We start from the raw sequence: 25,720 nt of genomic DNA, 5'->3' as shown, positions 1-25,720 counted from the left end.
GTTTTCCTCTGACTCCATCAACTCTGGCTGTAAGGTCAGACCACAGAGTGCTCAACTACTCGTGGAGGGGATTGTGTCTGCTCTGGGGCACTTTTGGCTGCTGGGTTTTTACCTTCTGCGTGAGTCTGCCGATGCCAGTTTCAACCAGACCCTCTTCCTCCTCAGAGGAGGAGAAGTTGGAAACACCTGCTACTGCTGATTCTGAGCTACTCTGTCAGCACAAATGCAGCTTCTTCAGCAACCACGTCAGCTCTTGTGAATGCCAGCTCTCAGCCTGAGGCTGAAATTTTAGCTCTTGAACTTGTAGTTGTTTCTTTAACAACTGCTGGTACCAGCATCACCTAGAGCAACGGTTCTCAACCTGTGAGTCGCGACCCCTGCGGGGGTCAAACGACCAAAACACAGGGGTCGCCTAAAGCCATCGGAAATACATATTTTATTTAAAAATGTATTGTATAATAAATATGTATTTTCCAGTGGCTTTAGGCAACCCCTGTGTTTTGGTGGTTCGACCCCCGCCGGGGTCGCGACCCTCAGGTTGAGAACCGCTGTTCTGGAGCAAACTGGATCTCTCAAACCTGCAACTCTTTCTCAAGTGACAGTTCCAGTTCAAGCTGTTGTTGGTGCTCAGTCTGCAGCTCATCCTGGAGCTCTCAAACTCGGGTGTCCTCTCACACAGAGCTTTCAGTGTCTGCCTGCCGGGCTGTAAAAAACACACAGCCAACGGCCCCCGAAAGGGTAGCCACAGGAAACCATATACTCAAGAATGGCCACTCCTCTGTCCCACCCTTCAAGGGTGTTGTTGGCTCCATACCTATCTGTCCTAAGTCCTGCCCACTATGGCAGATACAATGTCAGTGGCCATGGTCAGGCAGGTTCACAGTGGATTTGGGTCGACTATAGAAGAACTGGGGAGCCAAAAAGCAGTGGGCCATTACGTTTCATAGAGTCTCACAATGGCAGATGAGCAAACAGGCAAGGGAAAACTGCTTCTCATGGCAGCAGGCGAGTGAACAACAAAATAGCCCCTCACAGTGGTAGGCAAGCATGCCACCCTTCATGGTGGCAGGTCAGCAATTCACGCCAAGGGAAAGCACCCATGGCTGTCACGTGCTCATGCACTAATTGTGCAAAGTGTATGCAAGCAAGCCTAACACAGCTGTTTTCCCAATAGCTGTCTTGCCTCAGTCCCTAATGTACCTCAGAACAAGTGAGCAGAACTGTACTGAGTACCTCACCCAGGATGCTTTGCCCTCTTCACACCCTCCCCTCCCTGCCCCCAGGTTCTTGGGAAGTCAGAAAGTTCCAGAAGCCCAGTTTATAAAGTTTTCTGTTTGGCAAGGCTCGGCTCAGCTACCAGTCCCTCCAAAAAGGCATTTTTTCCCACCCTAGTCAGAACTGGACTCACTCAGGAGCACTTCCTGGCGTCCTGTGTGGTAGTGTAATAGTTGGATAATGTAATACATGCCTCATCTCCACTGTTGGATGATCACCTCCTGACTGGCTAAAGAGCGGTTATAGGGAAAACAGCTGTGTTAGGCTTTCTTGCTTGTACTTTGCATGATTAGTGTGTGAGCTCATGTCAGAGCCATGTGTGTAACCTGTGTAAGGCTGCAGATGCTTGCCGTCAGGGCAGACTGCAGATTGCTTGCCTGCCACTGTGAGGGGCTATTTTCCTGTTCATCTGCTGCCATGAGAAGTTTTCTCCTGCCTGTTTGCTCGTTTGCCATTGCGAGACTATTAAATGAAAACGGGACGATGCTTTCTGGCTCCACAGTTCCTCTATTGTCTGCCCAAATCCATTGTGAACCTGCCTGGCCTTGGTCACTGGCATTACATCTGGTGATGTGAGCAGGATTCGGATCAAATGGGTGTGGAGCCGCTGACACTCTTAAAGGGTAGAAAGAGGAACTGCTGTTCTTGAGCATGTGGTTTTCGGTAGCTACTCTTGGGAGCCATGGGCTAGGTATTTTTTACAGCCCAGCAAGCAGAAACTGAAAGATCTGTGTGAGAGGCCACCCGAGTTCTACAACTCCAGTGTGAGCTTGAGATTGATTATCGACAGCAGCTTGAACCGTAACAGTCGCTGGAGAAGGAGGCTGACTGCTTTCTAGAGCTTCAGTGTAAAATGCAGGCTGAACACCAGTGGTGCCTGGAATTGGAACTGTCACTTGAGAAGGAATTGAGAGTTTGAGAACTCTAGTTTGCCCTAGAAGCCGAATTATGGCATTGGCAGTTATTAGAGACATAGCTGTGGGTTTAAGAGCTTCAGTTTCAGCTTCAGGCCAAGAACTGGCAGCCACAAGAGCCGAAGCAGTTGCTGAAGAAGGAGGAAGAGGTTCGGGCTGAAGCTGACATCAGCAGATTCAGAGCTTGGCTGGTGGTCACGCAGAAGGTGAAAACTCAGCAGCCAAAAGTGACTCAGGGGCAGTCACAGCCCCCTCCACAAGTAGTTGAGTACTCTGTGGTCCGGCCTTATACCCTGACAGAGTTGATGGAGTTAGGGATGAAATTCAGACAGAAACCCACTGAGTCCCTGGCAGCTTGTTTTCTGTGGTTGTGGAACACGGGTGGATAGCATCAGGCTCTCTGGAACAGAGATGGAGAGATTAGCTGCCATTACCACATAATCTTCCGTGAAGCAGTGTCTTTAGAAAGGCGATGACAACCCAGGAAACCATATCCTGTTAGAATGGGTGATGGCCGCCTTTCTACGGTCTGACAGAATGCTGGAGACTTGCCAGGGCAGTAAGTCAGTGGCAGTCATATGCTGAGCTGCAGCAGGTTCTCTGGTACTGAGTATGAGGAATGCTGTTTTCAACCTGAGGTCCTGTGGGCCAGATGAGGAAGTATGTACGGCAGGGATGAGAAACTTTATTCTCTGTAGTGTCCCGTCAGCCCTTTTTGGTGTCACTAATGGCTATCTTGAGCACTGTGTGGGACTTGTGGGGAAGCCCATCAATGTTGTTAAACAGATGGTGGCAGATTTTTGGGAGGTGGAGGCAGCACAGAACCAAAAGATTGTGAAGGCTGCTGTCCCTGTGACTAACAAGAGAAACTGGCTTATAAAGGTTATCTGAACACAGATGTGGGTAAATTTTTTGCAGCCAAGGCAGATAGAGAGAAATTGGAAGGCAGGTCTAATAAAGTCCTGTTAGAGCTTTGGTGGCAGCTTAAGCTGGAACAGAGATTCCAGCTACTGAAAAAGTGAGGAAAGTGGGTGGCCCTAGCAGCTGCCAAGAAAATGGCTGGTGTTTGGGTTGCATGGCTGCAAAATTGCAGCAGCTAAGAGATCTGTCAAGGCATCACTGGCCTTAAATATGTTTGGCCTTGCCAGGCCCTGTGATGTTAAGAGGTTTGGATGGGACTTGTGGCAACAGACAGTGCTTGTGGAGGAAGGAACACTGAGATCCGTTATCAAAGAGCTGTATGGCTAGTTGCCTATAATGAACCTTCACTTTTGGTGATTTGTAAGGCAGTTCTGCTAGTGTGGATTGATCATTGAGCGGTGTAATGGACTCTTGAAGTAGGAACTGCGGCCAGAAGGGGGCACCGGCTTCCTTCCTGGATGGACACTGCTTGTGAACAATAATGAGAGACCCTGATGGGGGAGGCTGAAGCACCTGTGGAGGCCCTCCTGCACCACACAGCTGCTCCCATCCAGGTGCAGAAACGCACCAAGGACACTTTCTTCAACGAACATGGTCCTGGGTGGCCTTGTTAGTACAGTGGGATAGGAGGCTAGAAGTGGGTCTCTAGTTAACTCCGTGGGCAAAGTGCTTAGGGAGATGTCATTGTGAAGGGCACCTTTGTAATTGTCATTTTTGGTCTAGCTTGTGCCTTTGTAATTCGGTTGCTGTAGTCTTTACTGTTTTTGTGATACAATGTACCTCACTCCTCACACAGGGACCACTGCGGAAGATACCTGTCATGTAGATTGTGAGGTGAGCAACCCTAAAGGGGTGGAAGGTAGGAAAAACAGCTGTGTTAGGCCTGCTCACTTGTGCTTTGCCTGATTAGCGTGAGCACATGGTAGAGCCACATGTGTGTAGCCTGTGTAAGACTTGCCCTCAGGGATTGCAGATGGTTTGCCTGCCACTGTGAGGGGCTGTTTTGCTGTTCATTTGCCTGTTGCCACGAGAAGCAGTTTTCCCTGCCTGTTTGCTCGTTCACCATTGTGAGAATCTAGTAAACGGGAATGGGCCAATGCTTTCTGTCTCCGCCCTTCTCTGCCATCTGCCGGAATCCAATGTGAACCTGCCTGGCCTCGGTCAGTGGTGGTACAGTGGCTCGTCCACGTCCGGAGCCAGCCCAGTGGAGCGTCCTGTCCAGCTCCAGGGCAGTGGTTGTGCAATGTGGGCAGGCTGTGGCAGCCTCAGCGTTCAACAGCAGGTTCCGCTGCCAAACTGAGAACTTCTCTACTTGAACCCCAGCTTACACACACTGAGCCTAGACATTCGCACTCCAATTTCTGTAATAACCGTGCTTGCATTCTTGTTCTATGCACTGAAGAACTCTTTACCCTGGCTCTACGTTAATGTCTTCATTTCCGTCCTGTCTCAAGAGCAGGCTCCAAATAGAGGGAGTGTGAGCGAGCTGTCCAGCCTCACCCTCAGGCAGCTCAGAGGTTTGCCTTCTAATCTTGTTAATTCAAGATAAAAATTAGCCTTAAAAATTATGCACCAAAAGGAGTGGCAGCTCTGCCAGATTTTCACCAAACCACAATTTGGCCACCTGGCTTAGTTGTGTAAAGATCATAGAGATTTCAGTTTGCACTAAGTTCAGGAAGCCACACTCACCCACAGGTGGGTGAGACAGTTGTGCTGTCTCAGTTGACTGGCCTGACTCAGGCTCCCACCTGGCCCAAGCTTGGCCTCAGCCCTAAAGTAGCAGCCGTTTGCTTCTTGTACAGAAATCATGTTAACCTTCCAAAAGGGCATTATTTACAAGGAGTTCGTCTAGGGGCAGTGGCTGGTGGTTGTAGAGCCCATGTGATTGTTGGGTTAGTGCCTCCCAGTCCCCGCCGCTTCTCGTAGCTCCACAGCTACTCCCCAGTCCCCACCCTGCATGAGAAGCCTCTCTGCGTCTGCTCTTGCCTCTTCATCGTCAGGGCTCAGTTCAGCCACCAGATGGATCATAATGAAATGTAAATTGAATCATGTTTAACATGTTAACCCTTTGCTCATCATCCAGGGGCTCCTGGCTCCCTCAGACTAAAAGCCAAACCCTAGGGAGGTCCTCAGACCCATGTTACTCTGTGACTCAACTCGGCCCCTTCCCCTCTCTCCAGACTCTCACACTGCCTTCCCTCCCCACTCAGTCTTTGCTCAGTGCTCACCTCACTGAGAAGGCCACAGACATCGACAGTGGCTCAGCGACGATTCCTTAGCACGTTAGGAGCAAAGAACATCAGAAAGTTGATGACTGAAAAGTGTGGTCTTCAGAACAAATTTAGTTCATTATGAACTTAAATGGTTGGGTCCAGTTGGCCAACATTTTCTTAAAGTGAAATAGAAAAATTGTAAAGGGGCAGTTTTTTGTGAAATTTGTTTTAGTGTGTGTGTGTGTGTGTGTGTGTGTGTGTGTGTGTGTGTATACTGGGTCACAATAAAAAATGTGATTCTAGCCATGGGTCTCATCATAGTAGTTTGAGTGACAGCTCTTATCTGCTGGTCACCTTGCTTATGAAGGGTGACTCGTGAGTTCAATATTCAGAAATCTCTCATAATAAACTCTGGGTATTCTGTCTAACTGAAGGGCAGATAAGCACACTTATTTCCTGGGTTTAACACTGTCTGTTGTAGTTCTTCAAGAAATCCCTTTTGAAGTGTAAAGATTCTTTTCACATTCAGTCTCAGGCACACTGGCCCTCTCTGTGCAGCCTGGAAGTAACCAACGTTTGGCTGCCATCTAGTGTTGTCTCACAGTCTAGACTTCAGGATCTTCGGGAAACTCAGACCTATGCTTAAAAGTCTCCTGTGTGCCTCAGCTGACATGATGCTTTGTTGGGGTTGGGGCAGTCTTCATAGATTCAGGCCAGCCACTCCCAAACCTTGTTTGGCTGGGGCAAGGGGAAAAGATAGCCCCAAACTCTGAAGATGCGTTAAGGAGATTTTTGTTTTGCTGAAGTGGTTCTGGTTCCAGGCACCCAGTTTAGAGCCATCCATACATTGATGATAGCAGTGACCTTCATGGCTACTGGTGGGTAGGGGGACCAGGGCCTCCTGGGCCTTTTCTTTCTTTTAGAACGTTTCTGTACAACTGCACTCAATCCTGACCGTGCAGGTTCCACCTGGAGCGAGGAGCAGTGGATTGGGCTTCTCTGAAATCAGTATGTATGTATTAAGCAGTGTTTGGGATCACGAGACCAGCTATATCGCCCTCGCCTCACTCATTCTTACCTTAGTCTCTGAACTGTAATAAATATTTGACTTTTGTATTTGTAAGTAACAGTGTAGAACATAAGAGTGGCTTTTTCTTTCATGTTTTAATTAAAGAATAAAACAAAGTTTTAAAAAACATTTTGTATTCAGGAAAATTACTTGCAGATCAAGAAAGGATAAAAAGTTTATATCACCAGAGGGGATATTGAATGGAGAATTCTTAGAAGGCTGGGAAAGAATGTGATTGCTGCCTTAGGACACACTTGGCTGGCTCAGATTCACCTTGTCCTGCTGTGAAGGGTGGCGTTAGGACCCACATGTAGAAGGGGGCAGATACCAGCCTGAAATAAGGTAAAACTTCCCAAGAGCCAAATAGCCAGAGGCTGAGCATCAGAATAAGCTGCCTACAAAGGTAGTGGGCTCCCTGTCCTGGCGAGGGTTCCAGTAGGTGGTGACTGTCCACCTTGGTTATAATAGGCCCTGAGTTAGATGATTCCAGGTGCCTTCATCTATTAAAATGTATGAGCTGAGATTTTAGTCTTGGAGGGGAGGAAGAAGTAAAAAATACTTCTTTTGCGAGGGACAGAGGGATGAATAGGCAGAGTCCAAAGGATTTTTAGGGCAGTGACGCTATTCTGTATGATGCTATAACGGTAGATAAATGTCATTATGCATTTCTTCTGACCCCTAGAATGTACAATATCAAGAGTGAACACTAATGTCAACTGTGGACTTTAAGTGATATTGATATGTCATTGTGGGTTCATCATTTGTAACCAATGCACTACTTTGGTGCAGTATGTTGATGGTGGGAGAGGCTTTGTGTGGGGGAAGGTGGTATAAGAGAAACCGCTATACCTTTCCTCAATGTTACTGTGAACATAAAACTGTTCTAAAAAATAAAGTCTTTAAAAAAATAAAGTAACAGTAAAATAAACTTTCTAATACACACACACACACACACACACACGTGACCCTTGAACAACATGGGGGTTAGGGGCCCTCAAACCCTGAAGTCCAAAATGTTTTGGTTTTTTTTTAGAGACAGAGAGAAGGGGGGGAGGAGGAGTGGGAAGCAACAATTTGTAATAGTTGCTTCCCATGTGCCTTGACCGGGCAAGCCCAGGGTTTTGAACCAGTGACCTCAGCATTCCAGGTCAGCGCTTTCTCCATTGCGCCACCACAGGTCAGGCTGAAGTCCAAAATTTTAATGTAACTTTTGACTTCCCCCAGACTTAACTACTAATATCCTGCTTTTGACCAGAAGCCTTACCAATGAAATAAACAGACGGTTAACACATATTTTGTATGCCACATATTGTATACTGCATTCTTATACGAATGTTAAGAAAATCATAAGGAAGAGAAAATACTTTTATAATATTTACTGAAGAAAGTCCACATATAAGTGGACCTTTATAGTTCAAACCTGTATTGTTCAGGGGTGAACTACATAATTTTTGAAGGAAGTGCAGTGGGATAGAACAATGTCATTTTGTAGGAGACCTGCCACCTGTGTTTGGGGCAGAAATTTTATGACCAGTTGAACTTTTTAATAGAATAATGCATATTTGTAGTGATGTATATGCTCTGATAATATAAATCAGTATTTAACCTCTTGTTCTTCATTTAACTAGGGTCATTGGTTTCCTGGAAGCTATTGTTTGCATAAAATTTGGACAAGATCTCTTCTCTAAGACCCAGATACTCTATGTTGTGCTTTGGCTTCTTTGTGTGGTGAGTCATTATTTTTTTTACCCAAAGGGTTAGCTAACCTCGCCGTGATGTCTCTTTAACAAAAAAGTCTTGTGTACCAGGGTTCCTTAGAAATTCATAGACAAGACATTCTATTTGTAATAACCTGAGATTGGTCACCAGTCTTAAGTTCAAGAATAAACAGAACCTCATGGCATCCAAAATGGTTCACTTTTACTGGGTCTAGTCAGCAGCCCTCCGCAGTGCATCATACATGCATTTATTTCACTTATGGGAATTCATCTACACATGCTAAGAATTTCAGGCCTGCCGTAGTGAAGGTGATCAGACCGTGCAGTTTCTGGCCCGCTGGCCAGCTTTCCCAGCACAGACCATGGAGGCTGAGCTTCTCTGAAGGCAGAGCGCTGGGACTTCAGCTCCGACTCCTGGGAGCTGAAGGACATTCCCTCACCATTATGCGAAAGATCTTACCTAGCTTACACATTCTGTAACTATCCTTAATTTAGTTGTTTTATTATTTTGGAGAAAAGTTTTATAAGCTTATGATTTTTTGTTTACTTAGTTCAGAAAATTAATTTGAGCTTGCTTTATAATTATTGAAATTTTCTAATGTATTTAGAAGTAGATAGAGTAGATGACCCCTCATGTGTCCATTATCCAGCTTCAACAATTACCATCCATAGCCAGTCTTGTTTCTCACTAACTAGCTTCACCCCAAATTATGTTGAAGCAGATTCACCTGTAATATTTCAGGATGTATCTCTTAAGAGTTTAATGCCACCACCATCCATTATCACATCTGAAAAAAGAATAAATAATTATTCCTTAATGCTATCAAATATCTAATCAATGTTCATATTAGTGCCATTTTCTTAAACTTAGTATTTTTAAATTTATTTGAATCAATACCCACTTTTTACACTTGTTGGCATGCCTTTTAAGTCTCTTTCAATCTATAGTTTCCTTCTGTCCCTAGCTCTCTCATCTTTGCAGTTCATTTGTTGAAGAAACCATTTCTTTTGTCCTGTAGATTTTCCCACAGGCTGGATTTTACTGATTTTATCCTATACTGTATTTAACAGATTTCTTTGTCCTCTGTATTTTCTGTAAATTGAAAGCTGTATCTAGATCAATTTCAGGTCTATTTATTTTTCTTTTGGCAACACGAAACTGTGTATTTTTAAAGTGTTTTTGTTTTATCACCTTTCATGGTATCTAGTTTTAGGGTTACTTGTAAGAAATCGTAGCTATGGCAAGGCACCTTAGCCCATTCTAGCCTATTTTATCTTGAACAACAAAAGGGAATAATGATTTCCTTTGTACTGAACCTCTAGAGTTCATGCTCAGATGTATTTTTTCTGTCCAGTGAGACTAGATGTGAGAATTGTTAGGGAAGCATGTCAGATGTCTCTGGAGATTTTAACAAGCACTTGTCACATTGCTGTCTCTGGCATGTGCATCTCAGGTAACATGACCCACTGCCCTCACCTGGTACCAGAGGGTCCCCAGAGAGGTAGAGGCAGGATGGACTCCTGGGACATGTCAGGGGCACTTCTCACCAAAGCCCCCTCCCCACCAGGGCATCAGTGGTCAGAATGCTCTTCTCCTCAGTGCCATGTCTGAGAAGTCCTCTCTGATCACCCCACCTTCAAGGACCCCACCCATCTTTCCCTTTAAGTTTTAGAGACCTGCTCTCTGTTTTACTTATTTGACACTTGACATATGCTTCTTTATGTTGCTGGCTTCAGATCTGCATTTGTGTCTATGTGATTATAACCTTATTAAGGACGTGCACCACTTCCGGTCCTCCCAGTGATCTCTCCCTCACTTGGCATAGTCCCCTGTATGGCCGTTATCCCCTCACACAACACTTTGTGCGTGCTCCTCAAAGCTGTACCTGATGCTAGACCCCCACAGACAGATGATGGTGATAATGAGATTTATTAATGCTTACCATGTGCAGACAGTATTCTAAGCCCTTCTTATGAATTGCATATTTCTTTACACTTTGAGGAGAGGTACTTTATTAGCCCTCTTTTATTGATGAATGACTAAAGGCACAAAGTTTCACTACCTTGCCCCAGGTCACACCGAGGATAAGTGGCAGAGGCAGCACTCAAACCCAGACATTCTGGTGAGAGATCTCCTGCTTCCCTCCAAGGGTACCCCCTCCAGGTGGGTCCCCACATCCAGACTGGAATTATACATGCAAAGGAATGACGGCGACATGTACTAAGTATCTCGAAAGGCCTGTGCATGGAGCTGCGTGAGCACTGGAGAGAGCACCAGGCGAGGTGGAGAGTTGGCGAGGGTGAGCAGGACTTGGAGAGACCACGGAGAACGGCCCTCCCATCCCTCAGGTGCCCCAGCTGAGAACCTGGGAGGCGGCCTTCTCTCCTCGGTCACTCTTTGAATCAGCAGGGCACTGGGTTCTAGTCATTGAGCCATGTACCCATGTGCCCTCTCATTCCCACTGCCTTTACAGCTGTCTAGACACTGATTTGCTGTTCACTCTGCCTTTAGTTCCATCTCTACACTGCTGCCAAAGCGATTTTCCAGAATTCAGATTGGAATCTCTTTCCCCTGATCAGAACCATTCCCTGTTTGGGGGGCTTGAGAGGGTCCAGTAGTACAATATTTTCCACGACCACATTCAGAATGATTAAGAGACAGGCGGAGTGGGAGAAGGACCTGGGCATCAGAGTAACATCTGTATTACTGAAATTCCACATTCTTCAGCATCAGTTTGAGATGCATGAGAATGAGGGGCTTTCAAATAGTGAACCCCAGGATTAGACACACTCTCCAGCCCCAAGAAGCAGGCCTCCCCACATTGTGCTGGTGGCCTCGCACCCGGGGAGGGAGAAAGTGCCCAGCTTCCTTCTCTGGGATTCATCAGTCGGTGAAGAGACAGTCCTCCCTAGAGAAGGAGTATAGGGTGTGGAAAAGCAGGAGCATTAGACCAGGAAAGCTCTGTGTAGAGATAAATATCACTCTTGGTCATCATCTGGGTCATCTATCATACACACCCATATGTAGTCTACTCGGCCACCACCAGCTCCTCTTAGTTACCTCAGAGTCAGCTTTCTAGATGTCTGCCATCACTCAGGATGGTGCCTTTTCTGATCTGAATGCTTTCCCCTGCTTCCTCTAGCTAGTAAATCTCATGGCAAGTCCAAACTTAAATGCCCGCCATCCATGAAATACACCCCAACCTACAAGGAAGACTAGATAGCTCCCTCCTCAGGGACCAGCTGCATTTTACACATATTTCTTTGAGTTTTAAACCCAGTATAATTTGTGGTGTTTATGTCTATCTCCTCAGTGTTACACTTTTTTCTCATTAGGTATAAATTTTTTTTCTTCGGTTGTCCCCACTGACCTGCACAACACCTGATGCATAGGAAACATTCCACACATGCATGGATAGTACAGGAATGAGTTCAAGGGACAGAGACCGGGAGATGTACAGGCAGGCTGAGAGGTGCACATATGCAATGACATGAAACTATGCCAGTGCCCAGCGGTTTGAGGGAGATGGGGACCAAGAGTGAGGAGAACTTGCAGAAGGAGAGGATAGGGGACCTCCACTTAGGAGGACTTTGTGTGTCTGCTTAGGACTTTGTGTGTTAGGGTTAGGGTAGGAGACTTAAAGATTTTTCAGTGGCAGAACAAAATCTCACAGAAACTGGAGGGTGAAAGAGTCTAGAGCAAGGCTAGTCAACCTTTTTATAGCTACCGCCCACTTTTGTATCTGTTAGTAGTAAAATTTTCTAACCACCCACCCGTTCCACAGTCATGGTGATTTATAAAGTAGGGAAGTAACTTTACTTTATAAAATTTATAAAACAGAGTTACAGCAAGTTAAAGCATATAGTAATAATAACTTACCAAGTACTTTAATGTCAGATTTTCACTAAGTTTGGCAGAATAAATCTTTTTTTTTTTTTTTTTTTTTTTTTTTTTTTTTTTTTTTTTGCATTTTTCTGAAGCTGGAAACAGGGAGAGACAGTCAGACAGACTCCCGCATGCGCCCGACCGGGATCCACCCGGCACGCCCACCAGGGGGCGACGCTCTGCCCACCAGGGGGTGATGCTCTGCCCATCCTGGGCGTCGCCATGTTGCGACCAGAGCCACTCTAGCGCCTGGGGCAGAGGCCACAGAGCCATCCCCAGCGCCCGGGCCATCTTTGCTCCAATGGAGCCTTGGCTGCGGGAGGGGAAGAGAGAGACAGAGAGGAAGGCGCGGCGGAGGGGTGGAGAAGCAAATGGGCGCTTCTCCTGTGTGCCCTGGCCGGGAATCGAACCCGGGTCCTCCGCACGCTAGGCCAGAATAAATCTTTATAAAACAACTTACTATAGTTAAATCTATCTTTTTATTTATACTTTGGTTGCTCCGCTACCGCCCACCATGAAAGCTGGAACACCCACTAGTGGGCGGTAGGGACCAGGTTGACTACCACTGGTGTAGAGAGAAGAAGGGTTGGCGGACAGGTGTGGGCTGAGGGTGTTGCAGGGTACTAAGTGAGCAATGGCTGAGGCTGAACCAGGGCAGTGGCATTAAAGATGCAGAGGAAAGTCTGGGTTTGAGAACTGCTCAAGAGGTCAACTCCACAGGACTCCATCCCTATGGTAGCTGGGAAGAGATTTCTCCAGCTTGTGCCCTTGGGTTGCTGTCAGTGCTAGTTACAGATTGGGGATATCAAAGAAGTCCCTTGAGAGGAGAGGAATTTGGTTGGGGCATTGGGGTATAGAGACCCTTAAAACTTACAGATGAAGCCCTGGCCAGTTGGCTCAGTGGATAGAGTGTCAGCCCAGCATGCGGATGTCCTGGGTTTGATCCCTGTTAGGGCACACATGAGAAGTGACTATCTGCTTCTCTTCACCTCCCTCTCCCCTTCTCTGGCTCTTCCCCTTTCATAGCCAGTGGCTCAACTGGTTTGAGCATCGGCCCAGGGCACTGAGGTTGGTCCAAGCATCAGCCTCAGGCACTGAAGATAGCTTGGTTGATTTGAGCATTACCCCAGATGGGGGTTGCCAGGTGGATCCTGGTCCAGGCACAAGAGGGAATCTGTCTATCTCCCCTCCTCTCACTTAAAAAACCCAAAACACTTACAGATAAAAGTGTCCTGTATCATTGGAAATTTCAGTCTGTCCAGTAACATTGGATAGACTCGATCAGCAGTGGCTATGGAAGAGTTGGGGCCATGGGTGTGTAGGGCACAGCTGAAGCCATTGGATGAGGATAAGGACATAGCGAAGGGGAAGAAAAGCTTGCTGAGGGTGGAACTCTGTGGAGCAGCCACATTTAAAGGAAAGGCTGGGGCAGAGAAACAGCCATTAGGGAGCAGGACTTTGAAGACAAGCAGAGGCCCCCAAATGGTGTTATCAGTGATGAGTGCCATATCTGAAATGAGGCCATTGGCTGGGATGATTAGGGGTCTCTGCTGCCTTGCACATTACCAGTTAAGGGAGAAGAATGGAAACAAGATCCTGGTGCTTTTTTGTATTCATGGCCTTTATTAAAGATCAAGACTGATCTCAAACTCAGAAGTGAGGCAAACATTCAATAAAGGAGTGTTAAGTTACATACACCATGCTTCCCACATTTCTCAGAGGAACAAAGCCCATAATTATTCTCCTTGCTTGGTGAAGGGAACATGTCTGGAATTCTAGATAAATGCGGGAGCAGAGAGCTGTCTGCTGGCTAATCAGCTCCTCCAGCAGCAGTTGTCTGATCAGTTCTGGTGAATTTGTGTGCACACTGGCATGATGTACAGGCCAGGCTGGTTCTACGCCCTCATTGCTGCCACAGCCTTGGCTCTCACCCCTCACATTTTTCTTCTCTTTCTTTAAACAAAATCTATTGCTGTTTTAAATTTAGGCCTTGACATTTTAAGAAAAAAAAAATTAGGCCTTGACATTTTAAGTGGGTACTTGCCTAGATTTCCACAGGTGTGATTGCAAACCCCAAATTGCAAACTTTTGTCTCCTAGGACAAGTATGAAACGGACCCTTTGTAGCCAGGTGAAGTGGTGACTTTGGCAGCCACAGCAGGCCCTTTGTGTGGTGTTTGTGATGATAAGCTCCCCCCCTGCCAGTGTCAGCCTGTCCCCTGCAAATGGGTCTGCCCAGCTGCCCTGCCTGTCCTCCCACAGGTGGGGCTGGGGAAGGAAGGGGAAGAGCCTTACTCAGCTGCCATCTGATGGGCAGAATTCAAAATGGCAGCCCAGCCCTCACTGCTCCTATTGGTCTAGTGCGGTGAACCTTTTCCCCAATCCCCCCAACATCCCCCTCTTTGTGAAACATATTGATGGCCTGTTTTGTTCCTTGTATAGGACCTAACACATGCACAAGCTAATACACTGTAAGAATACTCATCTCTACTCTATAGATAGATGCTATTTTGCATATGTTATCTCTCTGCCATGCTGCTCTTCCCACTTCATTGATATGGAGGGAGAAGGCCAATTAGAGCACTCAGACTCGTCTCTTCTTTTTTTTTTTTTTTTTTTTAAACAGACACAGAATCAGAGAGAGGGATAGATAGGGACAGACAGGCAGGAATGGAGAGAGATGGGAAGCATCAGTTTTTCGTTGCAACAACTTAGTTGTTCATTGACTGCTTTCTCATATATGCCCTGACCGTGGGCCTATAGCAGACTGAATAACCCCTTGCTCGAGCCAGCGACCTTGGGTCCAAGCTGGTGAGTTTTGCTCAAAACCAGATGAGCCCGCACTCAAGCTGGCGACCTCGAGGTCTCGAACCTGGGTCCTTGCATCCCAGTCCGATGCTCTATCCACTGCACCACTGCCTGGTCAGGCAGGCTCTTTTGACACTGAAGGTGATCTGTGTCCCCAGCAGACACTTAGTAAATATCATTAACTGAAAAGAACTGGGCCCGAGCTGAACCACCAGCTGCAGCGCTGAGGATTCCCAGCCCTGCCTTCCTGGCACTGCGTCTCCTCCCTCCAGACTGGGGCCCTGCAGAGCAGAAGCTGTGGGTGTTGGCTGTCCCAGTGATGCTCTTCATTCTCCGGGGATGGATGAGTGGATGATGAATGGGTAGAAATGTGAAGGTTTATAGGCATAAAGTCAGTATTTATCTCAACAGCCAACCCTGCATGTTGTGTCCAGGGATACCTGTAGGCCTGTGTTCTGACTCCAGTTTTGCCACCTACTAGCTGTGTGTCCTCAACAGGGCCATTTTCATTTCTATTTGGTGAAATGAGTTGGAATTAATGATCCGTGTTGACCCTTTTAGATTTAAAGTTATGATTCTTAGAATGAAAATTATTCCTCAAGAAGAGAAGGTTCCACCACAATTTCACACCTGTCCCCACAGTTGGGGCGAGGTGTCAGGTCCTCAGGAAGATGGAGGTTGGGCGGCACAGCTGGCGTGGTATAAATGGGTCCTAAAGCAGTGCGTTCTGAAAAAATGTAGTGGTAGAATGCGCAGTTGTTTTGTTCTGCTTGATTCACCTGCAGTCGGGAAGGTGAGGCCTGGCCAAGATCCACCTGTCCTCACTCTCCGGTCACACGCTCCCTCCTTTACTGCTCAGTCTGGGCAGCCGGGAACTCTCCCCTGACTCTGTTTCTGGACCATTTTAGACTTCCGATTCTTATAGAAGCTGTTCTTCCCTTCAGTTAGAGTATAATTTAGGGTGTGGTGCAGGGTGGGTGGGGATGCGAGGGGGGAAGTAGAGGTTCTTGGTTATCCTTGCCTTCTCCATGGGCCACTCCCTTCTCATTTTACTCAGGGGTTTACAAGGCATTTTTATTTTGTCTTTACTTTCCCGTCGTCTTAAACAACAAAAACAGAAGCTGTCAGAACTGGGGTCAGGCTGGGACCACTGAGACTAAAAAGCAGTGCCAAGCCGGGCAGCAGGTCCCGCTGTGTTGTGCCACAGACACGGGGTGCTTGCCTGCATGCCCTCTAGACTGTGCCCAGACTGAATGAAACTGCTTTATTGTTCAGAAGTCGTCTTCCCCTCAGAACTGACAAATGGAGTCTTTATACGTCTCCCGGTGATGGGATGGGAGAGGATGGGCCATGAAACCAGAAATACAGCCAAGAACCCTGTATGTTCTCTTGAACAGAACCTGCAAGGCCCTCCAGAGAATGCATCCACTTATCCCACATGTAAACGTGGTTTGTGTTCTGTCAGCACAGTCACAAATAATAATTGCTCTCCTAACTGTCCTCGTCAAAAGCTTTGGGGATACCCCCAACTCATCTCCGGTGTGCATCTCTGCCACATGTAGCCATTTTTAACCAGCATCCTAGGAGAAATGGCAGAAACTCACATAGCTGTCTTTTGTGAATCCCCATTGAAACCCACAGGTTCTGGGAAATGGAATTTGTGCAACATCTTTTATAAAACGTGCTTGTTTTCCCCTTCCAGGCTTTCACCACCTTCCTGTGTCTGTACGGCATGGTGTGGTATGCAGAGCACTACGGTCACCGGGACAAGGTACGGGAGGAAAGGCGGAGGTGGTCTGTATTCACAGCAATGACGTCTGGTTTGGAGTGTTAGCGCAGAGCACGGTTGTATGAGAATGCGGCATGGCCCGTGTGTGAGAGCTGGGCCTCAGCCTTGCCATGTAGAATCTGAACCTGTTCAGAATTATTCAGAATTCATTCTCTGTCAGCTGGCCATGCTTGTAACTGCCCCATTCCGTAAGTCAGTATATTTATCCTCCTTTTGTAAGAGATTTAAAACTTAACTTTTTGTTTAAAAAAAAAAACACTGTGTGGAGCGCCCTGAACCAGGTTTTGGAAGGCTGGATCTTAGTCCACTTGGTGCAGGCCTCTTTTTGTGCCCTGGCCGGAGCTTCCACTGTAAGATGCCTGCCCTGCCCACTGCAAGTAGATAATGAGGATTAAAATAGGGAATAGATGTGCGTGGGCTGAAAACGCTGTAGCAGTTTTAGCTGTAATTTTTAAAAGTAAAATAACATCTTTTGTCTTTTATTCATACCTTTAGCCTGAGGAACTAAAGGTACTTTTTAGGATTTATTCTGCATCACCTGGGAGATAGCCTTCATTTCGTAGATGAGAAACATAAGCAGGAGGAGGTTGTGTCACATGGTGATGGTGGTGGTAGTGACCCCGAGCCGGGAGAGGCAGGGACAGAAGCACCTCACATGTTTCCTGCCACCACCACCACCCCCACCCCCCGGAGAGAACTTCAGGTTCCATCACTAAGCTTGCCTCTCTTCCTAGACCTACTCGGAATGTGAAGACGGCACCTACAGCCCAGATATCTCCTGGCCTCACGGGAAAGGTACCAAAGGTATTTCTTTCTTGCTCATTGTTTAGAACTTTACTGGGTCCTGCCCTTCCCAAGGCCCAGTAAGGAACTTCAGAATCGATATTTCACCTCTGAATGTTGAAAATATGCCCTGACGGGCCTCAGACCTCCTCGTGGCATGGCTCCTGTTACTTACTGAGAAATGGGCAGAGTGCTCCCAGCATCTGCCCAGGGAACCTGCTTCGTAAGAAGAGGCACCACATCGTTCCGCCTGTTCTGAGGCAGGAGGACGGTACAAGGCCCACATGTCTCAAGCATCCTGATGGGAGTGCTCTTCTTCTTGGCTTTTATTGTGAATGAAATGGGTTAGGAAGAATTGTGAGCCAGGAGGAAAAGCCTTTCAAAAGAGGTGGACCGGTGTATCACGATTATTCAAGAGGCAGGCCAGTAGAAGAGGGATTTCAATGGTGTAGGCAGGCTCTCCCGTTGGCCTCTCTCCAAGGAGCATTTTGGAGCCACCGGGTTATTTTAAAGCCTGAGGCACCTGGAGCAACGACACTGAGGAGGCTCCCCTGGACAGCATTTTCTTGCTAATTCTTATGAGCCGATTGGAATGCTTGACTGAAAGGAGAGAATTATGAATACTAGAGGCTGTGAATTTTGGCTCACAGAATTGCTCAGAGAAACGGTGGGACTGGGGAGGGGAAAGCACTGTTGTCACGGTTGCCCCCGAGTTCTTTCGAGGTCAGGCTTTGAGAGCTCTCCGCTAGCGAGGCGCCGCTGCCGAGTTGCCACTCACTTCTTTTGGAGACGGTTTTTGCTGAATCGAAAAGTTGATCAGCAACTGTTTAGAACACTGAGTCCAAAGTGGGCAGAGGGGCTCCCCAGAGCTCCGAGTCACAATCAGCCCCTTCAGATCAGTCCCTGGCACTTTCAAAGAGAGAGAGGGAGGAAGAAAATAAGGAAAGAAAAAGAAATAAACACTTTTTTTTTTTAATAATTTTATTTTTAATGGGGCGACATCAATAAATCAGGATACATATATTCAAAGATAACAACTCCAGGTTATCTTGTCGTTCAATTATGTTGCATACCCATCACCCAAAGTCAGATTGTCCTCTGTCACCTTCAATCTAGTTTTCTTTGTGCCCCTCCCCCTCCCCCTTCCCCTCTCCCTCTCCCCCCTCCCCCCGTAACCACCACACTCTTATTAATGTCTCTTAGTTTCACTTTTATGTCCCACCTACGTATGGAATAATGCAGTTTCTGGTTTCTTCTGATTTACTTATTTCACTTCGTATAATGTTACCAAGATCCCACCATTTTGCTGTAAATGATCTGATGTCATCATTTCTTATGGCTGAGTAGTATTCCATAGTGTATATGTGCCACATCTTCTTTATCCAGTCATCTATTGATGGGCTTTTTGGTTGTTTCCATGTCCTGGCCACTGTGAACAATGCTGCAATGAACATGGGGCTGCATGTGTCTTTATGTATCAATGTTTCTGAGTTTTGGGGGTATATACCCAGTAGAGGGATTGCTGGGTCATAAGGTAGTTCTATTTTCAGTTTTTTGAGGAACCACCATACTTTCTTACATAATGGTTGTACTACTTTACATTCCCACCAACAGTGTATGAGGGTTCCTTTTCCTCCACAGCCTCTCCAACATTTGCTATTACCTGTCTTGTTAATAATAGCTAATCTAACAGGTGTGAGGTGGTATCTCATTGCAGTTTTGATTTGCATTTCTCTAATAACTAGAGAAGATGAGCATCTTTTCATATATCTGTTGGCCATTTGTATTTCTTCCTGGGAGAAGTGTCTGTTCATGTCCTCTTCCCATTTTTTTATTGGATTGTTTGTTTGTTTGTTGTTGAGTTTTATGAGTTCTTTGTAAATTTTGGATATTAGGCCCTTATCTGAGCTGTTGTTTGAAAATATCATTTCCCATTTAGTGAAATAAACACTTTAGAGCAGTAGAAGTGTCTCTTGGACTAAGCCAAATGCTACTTACAGTGGAGATTGGAACCCTCAGAACTTTCTTTTAGCGGCTGTCTCAGGTGGAGGTTTTCTTTGGGGCGGGGGCAGAGCTCTGGGACGACGGCCTTTTTGGCCTGGCTGCTAGGCAGGGCTTGGCCATGTACACAACCTAAGAGTAGAGCCAACCCAACGCCAGGAAGTTTGCCGCCGGCCTGCCAAGCCGTGCACATCTCCAAGTGGAATGCCTACCCCTGCCCCAACTCCCCCGGCCCCACCCTCCACCTGGCTGAGGCTCAGCGCTCAGGTGATGTAGAAGGCCTTCTCTGAGCTCTCAAGTAATACAGTGACAAATGATGTCCCTGTGGACTGTGAGCGTCTTGAGTACATGTGCCATCTTCCTGGTGTGGCTCCAGTGCTCTGATACGAGCAGATTTGTAAAAGTGGCCTCCAGATCAAATGATAGAGGACATGTGATAACTTTAATATTTTTAAAGTCAAGAATCCTGTCCAACTTAGGATTCAGAAACTCAGGTGTGTAGAGTGTCCAGGTATAGAAAACTAGGTAATTCATTCTTTGGTTGTAAGGGTAGACTTGACCCCTTAAGTGTGAATTGTCCCTCCTTTGTGCTTTGATTTCATTTGTACTCCCACTTCTGATTCCTATCACCATATCCACGATTCACCCTACACAGAGTGTGAATGCAGGAATTCTCCAGAACCCTCACCCCAGACTCTGTGTGCCTTACAAAGCCAGGCACCACCTGCTGCTGTGCTACTATATAGTTCAGCCCCGGGGTTTCAGTGCCTTGCCTTAATTTATTAATGAGGCCGCTAGGTGGAGCACGAGTATCAGTGGAAGAGCCTGCACTTGATCGACAGGCCTAGGGATGCTGAGCAGGGACAGCTACACTTCTGAGTGAGCCTGGGAACCCCAGATCCCACAGTGACCATGATGTTCTGTTCTGATTCCTTTGGCCAGGTTCTGAAGACAGCCCACCCAAGCACCCAGGCAACAATGAAAGCCATTCTTCCAGAAGAAGGAATCGACATTCCAAGTCAAAAGTCACCAACGGAGTTGGAAAGAAATGAAAAGACCCTGGTTAATCAAAGATGTTCCAGAGAGTGCCTAGAACTGAGAGGGAAATGGAATCATTTGGACCTCCCTGCTAGGAGGTCAAAACATACAGTGCAAACAGGAAGAGGAGAGGGGACTTTGGGGGTGGGTGTCATTATTTGAGGGTGTAAGTCTTGTTTCCCACAGATGTGGCCACATCAGGCAGACCGCTGCCTGGGGTCCTTTGCCAAGGTAGGGTCTCTTTTAATGTCAGCATTTGGCATGTGGTCACCAGTAGCAAGCAGTACAGTGTATTTGAAGGAAAAGGTAGCTATTTTCTCACAGTTGCCAAGAGCAGCTTTGTGCTTGTGAGTGTTGTGGATACAGGTTCAACATCTTCGTTCAGACAGGGCATTCACCATACAGTTAAATGGACTGGGCATCAGTTTGTTTTATGAATCTGCCTTTCCATTTGATTGGTTTACATTCAGGCCACTTTTTTGTCTGTTATTTATTTGTTTTTAAGTTTGGATGCTTAAAAACCTTCACAAGCCACTGCTGAAACTGAACTGGGGACAGCTCCCCTTTCTTCCAGAAAAAGAATAGGGAGAGCTTCGGTGTTACTGTTTAGCAAACCTCATCCCCTCTTTAGGGCCGTAAACCACACAGCAGGCATAACCTGGTCTGAGGAGAGGTCAGCTACCCACATAGAACCCGGGGCTTCAGATCAGAACCTTTTCTGTACCATTCCGACCGCCGCTGTCCCTACTCCCCACAGTGCACAGAAGTGGACCTACTCGAGAGGCAGTGCACACCCAGCTTCTCCCACATACAGGTGCCTTTCACATTCTGTTTGTTCCCCTGTGGCGTGTTGCAGACCTTGTCTTTTACTCCTGTGTGAGGTGCTGGTGAGTAGCCTTTCATTCATGCTATGCCCTGAATGTTTACCTGGATAGTTCATCACCTCTGATGGTCCCTTGTTTTAAATAAAACAATTCACAGTAAAGCCTGTCAAAGATCTGTCTCTGTAAAATGCTCATTTCTCTACATCATATTGGTATTTTCCACTGTTTATCAGCAATCATGGTATTTTTGAAGTGACATTGTGATAGTATGACTGTATGTATTTTATATGGTAAAAGAAAAAGAAAGGATTTTGGGGTGCTGAAAGACACATATGTCCTATTTCCTAAACTTCCCAAGTGGTCAGTAGGAAATGAACAATACAATCATTGTTTTTTCTCTGTGGCAATGGTTACATCAACCAAGTGGATTTTTTTTTCTCTAACAAGTGTCTAGTACCCAGCGGATTGGCTTATAGATATATACGAACGTGCTGAAAGCAGTCCTTTTGTTCCCTCGTTTCTCAGAGCACAAAGGTTTCCATGTCTTTTCTCCCTTTCAGGAAATCTTTAACCGTAGAAGTGTAATGTTTTCCTTTTTCTGCAGAAGAATTCCAGGGTGAGGGGGTTAAGTGAAGCATGCAAGCTGGGGTCATAGCCTGTGTTCTGGGCCTCTGGCAACCACTGGTTGAGAGTCTCACCCAGACTGGCTGGGCAGTGGCCTGCCGGCACAGGGAGAAGGAGCCGCAGCTCTGAGCTGTCACATGCTGTCCTTGTAGCCGCGCCATCCTTCCCCTGGAAGCACTGAGGAGAGGCAGGAAGGGCGGTCTCAGGATATATTGTGTTACTTTGAAGGCAGGTGAGTTTGTTTCGTTTTCCCCCGTATTTTGCTCTTCTGAGGACCGAGTGTTTCTGTGTCTCCTGCACGTGTTTGCCTCGGCTCTGCTTCCGCGTGCCTGGGCCACTTCCGTACATGTCTGCGAGGCTGCTTTCCGGGAGAGTTGGGCCCACCATTTTCCTGCTCCCCTAATTATTAGCTGATTAATAGCTCATTTCCCTTCTCCAAGGCCAGCAGAGAGGGAGGCACCTGTTTAGCATGTGGTGACTCTGAATTTCCAGTGGAATATGCAGAGTGCACACGAGACAGTTTTCCCTCTGCGGCTTTGTACTAAACGGCCAGGAAAGGACTTCGATACTTTCCGTGCCCTCTTTTGGAGTTTAAACTTTCCTTTTTTTCAATGAGAATCTCAGCTACAGTGGTTACAAAGCCAGTGCTTTCCATGGCTGGCCAGACGCACAGCTGCCATGCCTCCCAGAAACCAGAGTGCGGGGTTTGGCTTACTTTCCCACTGTTTCTATGAAAACGGACCTCACCTTGATGGAAATAGAATACATGTTTCAGAGACCTCATTTAATATTGGAAATTATTTAATTGCAAATTATCACATGCTCGTCAGTATCAGCTGCCCTGTTAAAAGACCATTAGTTTGGATGTAGTGCAGGAAGAATGCTTTCTGCATCTTTCTCCTTCAGTAGCATGGCAGTGAATGTTAGGTAGGTTGCCCTTTGTCACTCTTGTTCTTTCAGTGGCCTCTCCCTGTTTTTCTGTTGTCTTTTATCACCATTTGTAAAAGCCTTGCCCCAACTACTCCCACTGCAGTGCTAGGATATTTCAGTGACCTCTTAGCATTTCAATGATAAAAAAACATCCTGTAAATGTCAGTCTCATTTCCACTAGGATGGCTTCGATAGAGAGCTCATGAGTCAAGTTCTGATCCAGGAGAAATAAAAGAAAGTTCTGTACCAAATCCATCAGGTTCGGACCTCTTGGTCTTCCCTCAGAAGCTGCTTTGCGGCATCTCTAAGTGATAGCTCTTGTCAGTTCTCTGCCTTTGGGCTTGGACACCATTGTTTTGTTTATAATAGTGCACTTGGGCAGACCCTTCCCTGGGGGAGGTTAGGCACAGAAAGGAGGGCCAAACACGGGGTGGGAAAGGAAAAGCCAGACCTAAGTGAGCACTTGGAACACTGGATTGAACTAGCGTGCTCTATGCATTCTGCTCTGAGACCGCTGTGCGGAGTTCCTGGGCCCCCACTGTTCACCAGGTGGGCTTCGTCCGGAGCTTGGTTACTGTCATCAACACTAGGAATCCCACAGGTAGGCTACTGCAGCCTTTAATATATCTCCAATTTATATGATTAAAATCAAGATGTAAGGAGAGTTAAGACTTCTGTTTTTCAGAATTTCATTACAAATCATCTCTGTCCTTCGTGTGTGTGCGTTGCTATGGGTTAGATGTGAGATTTGGTTTTCTACAGGTGTCAGCATTAGTAATGACTCAGGCCGACGTGCCACATGGTCTTGTTGCCAGCCCATAATTAGATTTTTACACTTCCCTTTATCTCATTTTATTTTAAATCTGATGCTACAACAATCACAGGTGACCTGATGCTACAACTATTACAGATGAAGGTGGCGAAATATTTAGATTAAACTTTGGTATTAACTTTGATCCAATAAATATGGCTCTTCTATTTTGCCGTCTTCTGTGAATTTAAAGGAATTTTTAGTGTCTACAAAAGAAGGGAAAAGATAGACATGAAATTTTTAGTTTGTGGGAATACTGAATTGTAAAAATCTTCCTTGTCTCCCATGTTTACTAAAGACAGTCTTGAATCCATTTCAGATCTTCATCTGTGACTTGGTCTACCCTAACATTCCCTTTCTTGCCTCTGCTGGGTGGATTTTGAAGCTGTCTCTCCTAGGATATGTTTGTTGTCGTAATCTCATACCGTCAAGGATTTGCAGTAAGTCCAAGTAGCTCAAAGGCGTTGGGGCCGAGTTTACTTTGTACGTTGTGATAATTAATGCCTGGCAAGAGCAGAAAGGGTGTTCTGAGCTGCCTGGCCTCCTGCCCCTCCACACAGTCTCCCCAGGGCCTTAGATACCAGTGTTCCTACATAGGGTGTGGCCCCTTTCGGGATGCCGAGTGAAGGGGATTCCTGGCTTTACAACCCACAGGAAATGAGGTTTGTTTACCTTTAAACGAAAAATAGAAAAATTTGAGACTAGAGAACCAAAATGTTGTATTTTTATGTCCGAAGTATACACACTGTAGCCTTAAGAACAGTGTTGAATTGCAGGCAAGGTTTATGTAACAATCCATGCTGGAAAATCTGGACTGTAGACATGACTATTTCCACTCGTCTTGGCTCGTTCTTGTTAATCTGCCTGCATACATCATGGACTAACTAGGTACTGTATTTTACGGGTGCAACCTTGGGAAGGCTTAAGAAAGATCTCTAGCTTTCAAAATGTTTAGAAGTTTCCACCTTCTCTTAGAGTGGATGAAATCCAGACCAGAGGCAGGGGGATGAGTTCACTAGGGTCACTGCTCGCAAATCTTCCAGTTGAAAGCGTTTGGAACACTGGGAACCTTCGAAAGACCTCTGGGTGGGGCTCTTGGAACACCCTCCTCTCCTGAATGCCTAGCCGCCACATTAGCTCTTAACTGGCTTTGCTAGAGAGCTGATTGCCAGAGCTGCACTTTCATTTCCAGGGGAAAGGGTGTCCCTTACACAAACCCCCTCCCCATCACATGTCCAGAACTATATGTGTGCTCTTAAATCCTGTGAATTTGGTGTGCGATTCCCATTTTCCAGAGCCGTGAGGCTTAGAGGTGAAATACTTGCACAAGAGTATACAACCACGAGGGGACATCAGGTCACCTCGAGCCGAATGTTCTCTCTTCCACTCCAGTCTCCGTGATTCTGCGCACCTGCCTATCTCATCTCCACTCACCCTCCCCACCTCGCTTCCAGCCAGCCTGAGCAAATAAATGGTGACAGGTCCTTGGAATGCCCTTGCCTTTGTCTCCCCTCTGGAAGGAGACTCAGTGTGACTCAGATCCAGGTGTTCACTTCGGTAGGGATGGCCAAACCTCTAAGCCACTCTGCAGATGTTGGCCCCGGGTGTGATTTCGTCTTGGCGGAAGGAATAACTGTCAGCCTTTGGTGTCTTTCATGCTCCCTTGAAGCAGGGTCATATCTCCGCTTGGCTTCTTTTCCTGATGTTTAGATGCATTCTGCTAACTTGAAGGCAATGCCTCCTGCCTGTAGCAGCTCCTGCTGCCCTGAGGAATCTGATTTATGATCTGGTGAGGCCGTAAACCTCTGCTCTTCACTTTTGAAAAATAGCAAAGTATGGGAAAGAATGTAAATTATAAATACTAAATTCCTACGCTCAGCAATAATGGAATGGACTGGGTTGTTGGTTTTTAAATATGGTATGCATATGGCTTTAATTTCTAAGGGGCTAGGTTCCCCCACCCCCACCACCATATTTCTAGAGAGAACAGATAATGGTGAAGTGTCCCACTGAAACAGTGTTTTTCTAAAGTGAAAAATAGCATTTTCTGATGACTCACTGGCCAGCTAGTTTGAAACATCACGCTTTACCGAGAGTGCCTGATAACTCACTCGCGA

At 46.5% G+C, this 25,720-nt stretch overlaps 1 protein-coding gene across 2 annotated transcripts in view; it reads left to right on the top strand.

The window, feature by feature from the left end:
* PTDSS1 (phosphatidylserine synthase 1) overlaps nucleotides 1–21,409 on the top strand; it is an 82,832-nt gene extending 61,423 nt beyond the window's left edge. Inside the window, exons 10-13 of one of the 2 annotated variants that reach the window (XM_066266008.1) lie at nucleotides 8,021–8,120; nucleotides 16,506–16,574; nucleotides 17,327–17,387; nucleotides 20,319–21,409. In XM_066266008.1, the coding sequence (XP_066122105.1) occupies nucleotides 8,021–8,120; nucleotides 16,506–16,574; nucleotides 17,327–17,387; nucleotides 20,319–20,428 (340 nt within the window). In that variant the 3' untranslated portion in view covers nucleotides 20,429–21,409. Of the gene's footprint in view, nucleotides 1–8,020; nucleotides 8,121–16,505; nucleotides 16,575–17,326; nucleotides 17,397–20,318 lie in introns of both variants that reach the window. The other variant, XM_066266007.1, reaches the window with a different exon arrangement.
* The last annotated feature ends 4,311 nt before the right edge of the window (nucleotides 21,410–25,720 follow it).

Source organism: Saccopteryx bilineata, chromosome 3 (genome assembly GCF_036850765.1).
Source record: "Saccopteryx bilineata isolate mSacBil1 chromosome 3, mSacBil1_pri_phased_curated, whole genome shotgun sequence".
Classification (NCBI taxonomy): domain Eukaryota; kingdom Metazoa; phylum Chordata; class Mammalia; order Chiroptera; family Emballonuridae; genus Saccopteryx; species Saccopteryx bilineata.
This window is presented reverse-complemented; position numbering and strand designations above follow the sequence as displayed.